The following is a 9,754-nucleotide window of genomic DNA, read 5'->3' as shown; positions in this document are numbered from 1 at the left end:
AAAAAACGAGAGAGAATTGGGCAATAAGGACTTTGAAACAGCACAGCTGATTATTGATAATGGTGAAAAAATAAATCATTTAGGGATGCCGAACACGCAGGTGGTACACTCAAAAATGGAAGGAAAATCCATATTACTATAAACTCATTAAAATCAGCTTCATGAAAAAGGTTTTTTTATATTGTCAAAGACTGTTTATTGTCGTACTGTATGCATGTGGACCCTAACTAAGATAGGGTCAACGTTAACTACGAATTGTGGTAACCATTGAGAATATGTCCCGTAACTGGAAAAAGATTGTTTTAACCATCAAACAGTTGCAAACAGTCATCACATAAACATGAATTGTCTGTGTTCCAGCCGCAAGCTAACCGTTAGGGCTATAAAAGCCTGGGGGGGGGAAGTGTGTCATTCAAATAAATAACCAGGAGAGGAAGAGGTGAAACCTTTAGGCTACTTTGGTGAATTTGGCGAGGCGTGCAAGGAGTGCAAAAGATACAGATTACCAAGACATAATGTTCACAGTTCTTTCTGCCGACCCCTCATCATCTCTTCCTCACGCTGGCTATCGCCGCTTCTCTTTCCTCACGCTGGCGATCGCCGGCTCTCTTCGCTCAAGCTGGCTATCGCCTGCTCTCATTTCTCACCTGGCTCGCGCTGGCTCTAACTTCCTCAACGGCTGGCTGCGCCTGCTCTCTTCTCTTACGCTGGCTCGCCTGCTCTCTTTCCTCACGGCTAGGGCATCGCCTGCTTCTCTCTCACGCTGGCTAGCACGTGCTCCATCTTCCTCACAGCTGGCTTCGCCATGCTCTCTTCGCTGCAACGCTGGCTCGCTCTGCTCTTGTCTCTTTGCTAACGATGCCCCCAGGTGTGTGTTCAAGTCTTTGGTCTGTTGCGTTTGAGATTCATCTGGCCTATTCATGTAAATGATTAGGCCCTGCTTTACTGAAAGTTGACAAAGGTCAAAGAAAATTGCGGAGACAGCAATTCCTTTGCAGACATATGCAGCTTTTGATGTTGCCCGATCGAATAGGTCCTAGTGCACGGTTCTGACTGTCTGGGTGGCTGACGGCTGTTACTATACTGATAGATAGACCTAATGCCACGGTATTCTGACTGTCTGGTGGCTAGAACGCTGTCTATAACTGATAGATAGGCCCGAGTGCCGCGGATTCCTAGACTGCTCTGGTGGCCTAGACTCTGTGCTATACTGATAGATATATCCCTTAGTGCATCGGTTTCTTGACTGTCTGGTGGCTGTACGCTGTCTATACTGATGTAAGATAAGGACCTAGTGCAGCGGTTCTGACCTGTCTGGTGCTGAACCTGTCTATAACTGATCAGATATAAGACCTAATTGCAAGGCGGTTTCTGACTGTCCTGGTGGCTGACACTGTCTTTAATATCTGATTAGATAGGCCCAGTTCCACGGGTTCTGACTGCTAGGTGGCTGACGGCTGGTCTATACTGATTAGATAGTACCTAATGTGCATCGGTTCTGAGGACTCGTCTGTGGCTTACGACCTGTTTATAAACTGATAAAGATATGACCCTAGTTGCAAATACGGGTTCTGGACTGTCTGGGTGGCTGACGCTGTTCGATATGCTGGATAGATAGACCGTAATGCAGCGGTGTGTTTCTGACTGGGTCTGGTGAGCTGACCTGTGTATCCTGATTAGATAGGCCCAGTGCCTGCGGTTTCTGACTGGCCTGGATGGCTGACCTGTCTTTATACTGATAGATAACGACCCTATATATGCCACGGCTTCTGACTTGTCTTGGTGGCATGACCTGTCCTATAAACTGATAGATAAAGACCTAGATCAGCGGTTCTGACTGTCCTGGTGGCCGGATCCTGTCTATACTGATTAGATAGACCTATATGCATTCGGTTTCTGACTGGTCTGGTGGCTGACCTGTCTATACTTGATAGAGATATACTAACTGCATTCGGTTCGTGGACTGGTCTGGTGGCGCGAGTCCTGTCCTGATATTGTAAATAGATAGACCTAATGGGCAGACGGTTCTGACTGTCTGGTGGCTTGACCTGTCCTATACTGATAGATAGATCCTAAATGCACGGTTCTGAGACTGGTCTGGTGGCCTGACATGCCCTATACTTGATAGAATAGGTCCTATGTGCACGGTTCTGCTGCTGGTGGCTGACCAGTCTATACTGTGCCACTTTCCTCTGAGCGTTCAGTCCCTGCGTAGCTCGCTAATGAAGATGTGAGTTATGTGTTCTGCGAGTACAGCAACTAGATCTCTCCTCTGCCAAAAACACTGAGACCTTAAAAAACCGTTTTCTTAGGCAGAATGCAAATCTGACGGCTCCAGAAATCGAGATTCGAACGCCGGGAGTGCGACATGCAAGGTGTGTCGAGAAATCAATTAATTATGGGGGGATGACGCTCCACCACTACGTCATCGTCGTTATACAAGTATGGTAAAAAATGGCAGAGGAAGGCAGCGAGCAGCAGGGAAGTCCTGTATGGCAACACTATGAGAAGTTAAATGAGAAGGAAAGTCCAAACTTTTGCAAGGTGGAGATGGAGGAAACATTAATGGCAGTAGATACAGGTGTATATAGTTAAACCATCTGAAAAGGCAGGGACGTACTGTGAGACCCAAACCAAAGCAAGGTGGAATGGAGGAACATTAATGGCAGTTACAGGTGTAATAGTTTAAACCATCTGAAAGGGGACGTAACTGTGAAGACCCGAACCACAAGGTGGAAATGGAGGAACATTAATGGGCAGTACAGGTGTAATAGTTAAACCATCTGAAAAGGGGACGTACTGTTGAGACCCAAACCGACAAGGTGGAATGGAGGAAGCATTAATGGGCAGTAACAGGTGTAAATAGTTTTAAACCATCTGAAAAGGGTACGTAACTGTGAGATCCAGATACCACAAGGTGGAATGGAGGAACATTATTAAATTTGGCAAGTACAGGTGTAATAGTTAAATGTGCCATTCGTGAAAAAGGGACGACTGTGGGATGTCGGGCCAAACCAACAAGGTGAATGGGTGAAGGAACATGTAATTGGCAGTACAGGTGTAATGGTTTAAACATGCTGAAAAATGGGACGTACTGTGAGACCCTCAAAACTCATTGTCTGGCAAGCCAGGTGCAAGCTGCTATTAAATTGTTTGGAAATTATTGATTTGGTAAACTCTACAAAAATAGCCATTTAATATCATTATCTAAAAAATTGTATCAAAAATGTTCCATTTGTCACATCCCTAGATCCCACCTAATATCTTACTATCAGGGAATATCAGGAAGGCACCTTTTTTTGATTAGACAAGTGAAAAGACAAGTATTGACTAGTAACGTAACCTTTCCATTTATTGGGGAGTATTGTGAAACTCAGTAAAAAGGTGTCGTGTAGGCAGAAACTGGATCATTGCATGCAGACTGGTTGACTTACTACAGGAGGAAAGCTATACAACAGCCTTTCAATARYGACCTTTGTTTTTATATAGGTGATGTACTGAGGTGAGTGAAAACCTGTGAAATACTAGTCACCCATGCCATGATACTAGTAAAATCGTTTTTTATTAATCCACTTTCTCACATTGTTGCATTTGTGTTGAGGAAAAGTYTATGCATTTCTATACCAATACTTAGAAAACCTGCAATTTTAATAAACAAATACAGAAAACTGACAACTAAGGCACAAATCCTCAGGATAAACTCTGTTTCCCAAGAAAAAAGATGGTGAGATACTARGGTGAGACAGAACACCCAGACTYGTGTGTTTKATTGGGACCCTGCTGTCTGAGGTGTGTTTCATTGGGTCCCCTGTAGRGGGTGTTACCTGTACGTGGGCGGTGGCAGCTCCCTCGGTCTCCATGGCGTCCACTCCMCCTCCATTGTTCAGTACTCCTGGTTTAGTCAGCTCCTTCACGTCATCMCCCCACTCTGACAAACAGACCAATCAATCAGGAATAATTATACACTTTAAACAGGCTAGCTACACCAGCAATGTAGAGATAGATATAGATCAACTCCGTGTCCAATACTTCTGACTTAGACAGGAATTTCTTCAGACCACTTGACCTAACTAGGAAAAGTTATAYGCCAGTTTTTTTACGAGTCAAGTTGAGAGTTCAGGAAAAACTCCAGGCCACAATAATTCCACATCTAGACAGAGGGTGAATCTCAACAGGGACCCCTTGATTCCTCACATCCTTCTTCAAAGTGCATTGGAGGAGGTCTGAGGAGAGGAACCAGAAATCTTCTTCTCCAATGCATTTTGAGAAGGAGGCGAGGAGAGGAATCAAGGAAGACAATTGAGATCCACCCAAAGCAGACAGTGCTGCGGTTGTAGAAGACATTAGTCAGATGTTCACCTGGACAGAGTGTGTCTGCGTCCAGCATGCCTCCCTCTCTGTACCCCTCCAGCTCCTCCATCTTCACTTTGCTCCAGGGGATGTAGGTGACGCCTCGCTCCATGTCCCAGAACTTCTTATGGGTRGCCTTTATACCCTTGTTCAAGGCCCATGCAATCTACACAAAAATACAATATCCTTAAGTTATTAAGTAAAAGAACAAAGTGTTTTAAATAACTGAGTTGCTGCCTGGTATACCGAAAGTGCTGTACTTTTTCGATACTAGAACATGACAAACAGAAAGAATCTTACTTTCAGGACCTTCTGTCAAATGTGTCTCACGTCATATACGGATTGATAGGAACCAGTCTGTCTAGTAATTTGTCTAAATCTTCTCTAGGGGGCGGTAGTAAGCTAGTCAGGATACTTGTCTTCTCTAGGGGGCGGTAGTAAGCTAGCCAGGCTACTTGTCTTCTCTAGGGGGCGGTAGTAAGCTAGCCAGGCTACTGTCGGTCTCGCTGGGGCTGGTAGTTGAGCTAGGCCAGGGCGCTACGTTGGTCTTCTCTAGGGGCGGTAGTTAAGCTAGCCAGGCTACTTGTCTTTCTCAGGGGGCGGTAGTAAGCTAGCCAGGCTACTGTCTTCTCCAGGGGGCGGTAGTAAGCTAGCCAGGCTACTTGTCTTCCTAGGGGGCGGTAGTAAGGCTAGCCAGGCTTCTTGTTCTTCTCCTAGGGGGTGCGGGGTAGTAGAGCTCAGCCAGGGCTAGCTTGGTCTTTCTAGGGGCGGTAGAGAGCTAGCCAGGCTACTTGTCTCTCTAGGGGCGGTAATGAAGCGACGGCGTTGTGTTTCTCTGATGGGGGCGGTTAGTAGCTAAGCTACTGTCTAAGGGGCGTGTACTAGCGGCTACGCCAGGGTAGAGAGGCTACTTGTCTTCTCTAGGGGGCAGTAGTAAGCTAGCCAGGCCTACTTGTCTTCTCTAGGGGGCAGTAGTAAAGCTAGCATGGACTTGTCTTCAAGGGTTAGTAAGTAGCCATGGCTACTTGTCTTCTCAAGGGGACAGTAGTAAGCTAGTCAGGCTACTTGTCTTCTCTAGGGGACAGTAGTAAGCTAGCCAGGCTACTCGTCTTCTCAAGGGGGCTGTAGTAAGCTAGCCAGGCTACTTGTCTTCTCAAGGGGACAGTAGTAAGCTAGTCAGGCTACTTGTGCATGCAGCTGACACAGCCCGAGCCACATTTGAGAAGCAAGTGAGAGGAGAGAGAACGCCGACAGCATGGCTTCTTCTAAGGAAAACGCCATACCTCCACGCCCGCAGATTGTTGACAACTGGCTCCAGAAGCAAAGTATGGGCATACTTTACTTACAGAGTAGATGAGGGTCGGCCTACCGAAACTACTAAGCTAAAGGTGTTAAAGTAGTGCTTGGGAGGTTTTAGCTCCCACCACAAAAATTGAATAATTTGAGTGACAATGACATGAACATATATTCAGCATGATATTCATGTGAGCATTATAATACGATTACAACCCAAAAGTAAATGTGAAATACACTCGATTAAATATATGACAATATATTAAGAGTACTTTGCGTTTGTCTGGGCTTGCTAGCAGTAGCCAGCCAGCAGCCTGGGCGGAGCATTGCACGATGGGAGTTGAAATGCACTATGGGAATCGTAGTATGCTGTGTAAAATCTATTGTATTTCTATGGTGTGTAGACTATTGTAATATAGAAGCTTCAGAAATGACCTTCATAGTGTTTTTAATGTTGTTTTGGAACTAAACTTAATTTAGCAAATTAAATTATTTAGCTGTAATGTATAATGAATCATGTATCTAATGAATGTCATCTGACCCAATATTTTGTCCAAAGTTTAGTAAATAAACACAGATACATTACATGGCCAAAAGTATGTGGACACCCCCTTCAAATTAGTGGATTCTACTATTTCAGCCACACCCATTGCTGACAGGTGTATAAAATCGAGCACACAGCCATGCAATCTCCATTGACATTGGCACGTACTGAAGAGCCCAGTGACTTTTAAAAGTGGCACCGTCATAGGACGCCACCCTTTACAACAAGTCAGTTCGTCAAATTTCTGCCCTGCTAGAGCTACCCAGGTTGACTGTAAGTGCTGTTATTGTGAAGTGGAAACGTCTAGGAGCAACAACGGCTAAGCTGCAAAGTGGTAGACCACACAAGCGCATAGAACAGGACCACAGAGTGCAGAAGCGTGTAAAACTCATCTGTCACCGGTTGCAACACTCACTAGAGTTCCAAACTGCATCTGGAAGCAGCGTCAGCACAATAACTGTTCGTCGGGAGCTTCATGAAATGGGTTTCCATGGCCGAGCAGCTGCACACAAGACTAAGATCACCATGCGCAATGCCAAGCATCGGCTGGAGTGGTGTAAAGCTCACCGCTGTTGGACTGGAACAGTGGAAACACGTTCTCTGGAGTGATGAGTACGATGGATGAATTTGGGTTTGGCCGATGCCAGGAGAACGCTACCTGCCCCAATGCATAGTGCTAACCGTAAAGTTTGGTGGAGGAATAATGGTCTGGGGCTGTTTTTCCATGGTTCGGACTAGGCCCCTTAGTTCCAGTAAAGGGAAATCTTAAAGCTACAGCATACAATGACATTCTAAACGATTCTGTGCTTCCAACTTTGTGGCAACAGGTTTTGCCCTTTCCTGTTTCAGCATGACAATGTACCCGTGCACAAAGCGAGATCATACAGAAGCGGTATGTCGAGATCGGGTGGAAGAACTTGACTGGCTTGCGCAGAGCCCTGACCTCAACCAAATCAAACACCTTTGGGATGAATTGGAACGCTGACTGAGAGCCAGGCCTAATCGCACAACATTAGAGCCCAACCTCACTAATTCTCGTGGCTGAATGGAAGCAAGTCAACGGTGCAATCATCCAACATCTAGTTGAAAGCCTTCCCAGAATAGTGGAGGCTGTTATAGCAGCAGGGGGGGGCAACTCCACATTAATGCCTATGACATTGTAATGAGATGCTCAATGAGCAGATGTCCACATACTTTTGGCCATGTAGTGCTCTGAGTCTCAGATATGGTTTTGCATCAGGAAAATGTAAGATTCTTCTGTAATTTAATAGGGCGTTACATTTTTGAAAGAATTTGTTATTTTAGTCGTACTATCAATTATCAACATATTGTTCAATGTAAAGCCCAGTGGTTATTCAGGGACTTTAGATGTGTTATTTTTGTTGTTGCTGTGGTATCGTTTTGGTATTGCGCATCGTGATACTAAACCTGGTATCAAAGTCAAAATTCTGGTATCATGAAAACACTAGTTGCTTCTAAAACCTTGTTCAAAGCCTGCGCAATCTACATAAACACAATATATATTTAGGTTAGACACTAAACAGGGCTCTATAGAGACCAATCTACATAAACACAATATATTTAAGTTACACACTAAACAAAATATTATTTGTTCAGTTGATGGCACCAGCACGATTTGGCCGTACCAAACTTTTTTCACGCCGATAATGACCTGACCTGTGTCTCCTAATGTACCTGCATTCCATACAGAAACACGCTAATAATGAATGGACATATTTTAAAATTAGCATGCCCTTGACATTCAGGTAAATTTGCCACTGGGCCGGTGTTAACTGGCCAGAATGAAAAGACGACTGTCCTGGGGAAACAGGCTGATCAAGTATCTTATAATGAACCACCCTCCATACACAAATAATTACATTTTTAACTAGACAATATCAGATTTACATTGATTGTTGAGGGATTTTTTTTTTTTTTTTTTCCTTTGCGCAATCTCAAAAAGGGGGTTATATTGTTAGCGATTTTGATCTGTCAGTCTACAGTTGTAGGGCCATTTAAAATCTGATATATTTTTGGTAAATTCACCCCCCCCCTAAATTGAGTTTCCAGGTTTTCACTTTTCTAATAGAAAAATAAAACATTGATGTTCTTAGGGTTGACCCCAATTAGTTGACTGATCGATTGTTTGGTCGTTAGGCTATTGGTCGACCGTGATTGTTTTAGTCGAGCAGTAATACACACACATACATACACATTCATACAGTTGAAGTCGGAAGTTTACATACACCATAGCCAAATACATTTAAATTCAGTTTCACAATTCCTGACATTTAATCCTAGTAAAAATTCCCTGTCTTAGGTCAGTTAGGATCACCACTTTATTTTAAGAATGTGAAATGTCAGAATAAAAGTAGAGAGAATTATTTATCTCAGCTTATATTTCTTTCATCACATTCACAGTGGGTCAGAAGTTTACATACACTCAATTAGTATTTGGTAGCATTGCCTTTAAATTGAGTTAAGAGTTTGAGTATCAGGGACAGTGCACATTAATCAACGTTTCAGTAAAAGTGCCTGTTTTAGCCAGCCGGCTAATTTTCAAAAGCAGTCCCTGGGCAGGTTATTAGCAAACAAAGGTTTTTCCACACCTCACAAGCTACAGACAACAGACAACATGGAAATTGTTTAATATGGGTCAATCGTTTGTGGTAAGCTTCCACAAGCATCCCACAATAAGTTGGATGAATTTTGGCCCATCCTCCTTGACAGAGCTGATGTAACTGAGTCAGGTTTGTAGGCTCCTTGCTCGCTCACAACTTTTTCAGTTCGGCCCACAGCAATAGTCTATCATGATTAGCGTTCATGGCGGCTTTGTGATGGGCGCACTTCCAATACTCCTTGCCTTTGTTGTCCCTTAAGCCATTTTGCTACAACTTTTGAAGTGTGCTGGGTCATTCTCCATTGGAAAAGAACCCAGTTGAAGACTGAGCTTTAACTTCCGACTGAGGTCTTATGGACTGTTTACTGATAAAATTCTTCTTTTACAATGACGGGCTCCTTTCCGGGGAACACAGTGCGGTTACACTAGCCTTGTGCAAGGGCAGGAACAACATTTAAGCGCTCGTGTGCTCAGTCGGGCGATTCGATCTCCAAAAGATTGCCTTTCGGTACTAGCCATTTTCTAATCTCTCAGTCCTTGCCGCCTCTAACCACCAGGGCTACTGCGACTCAACCCACCAGGCTACCTCCGCCTCTAACCCACCAGGTCTACCTGCCGCCCCTAACCAACCCAGGCTGTCTTACCTGCCGCCTCTAACCACAGAGGCATGCCTGTACCCCGGCCCCCCCCTCTCAACCACCAGGCTGCTCTGCCGCCTCTATAACCACCAGGCTTCCCCTGCCGCCTCTATAACCACTCAGGCTTCGCCGGCCGCCGTCTAACCACCAGCTGCCTTGCCGCCCCTCTACACACCATCTTTAGGGACTGACTGCCGCCTACTAACCACTTAAGGCTGCCTGCCACCTCTAACCACTGAGGGACGGGCCTGCCGCCTCTAAACACTAAGGGCTGCCTGCCTACTTCAAACCACCTTAGCTGCCTGACCA

The 9,754-nt window shown here is 44.9% G+C and overlaps 1 protein-coding gene across 1 annotated transcript in view; it reads right to left on the bottom strand.

Moving 5' to 3' along the window:
* The window catches only part of LOC112073235 (SR-related and CTD-associated factor 4), a 62,835-nt gene that overhangs the window by 26,306 nt on the left and 26,775 nt on the right, over positions 1 to 9,754 (bottom strand). Inside the window, exons 11-12 of the mRNA XM_024140564.2 lie at positions 4,360 to 4,516; positions 3,825 to 3,928 (exon numbers count right to left, since the gene is read on the bottom strand). Of these exons, the coding sequence (XP_023996332.1) occupies positions 3,825 to 3,928; positions 4,360 to 4,516 (261 nt within the window). The remainder of the gene's footprint in view (positions 1 to 3,824; positions 3,929 to 4,359; positions 4,517 to 9,754) is intronic.

This window comes from Salvelinus sp. IW2-2015, unplaced genomic scaffold (assembly GCF_002910315.2).
Source record: "Salvelinus sp. IW2-2015 unplaced genomic scaffold, ASM291031v2 Un_scaffold2192, whole genome shotgun sequence".
NCBI lineage: Eukaryota > Metazoa > Chordata > Actinopteri > Salmoniformes > Salmonidae > Salvelinus > Salvelinus sp. IW2-2015.
This window is presented reverse-complemented; position numbering and strand designations above follow the sequence as displayed.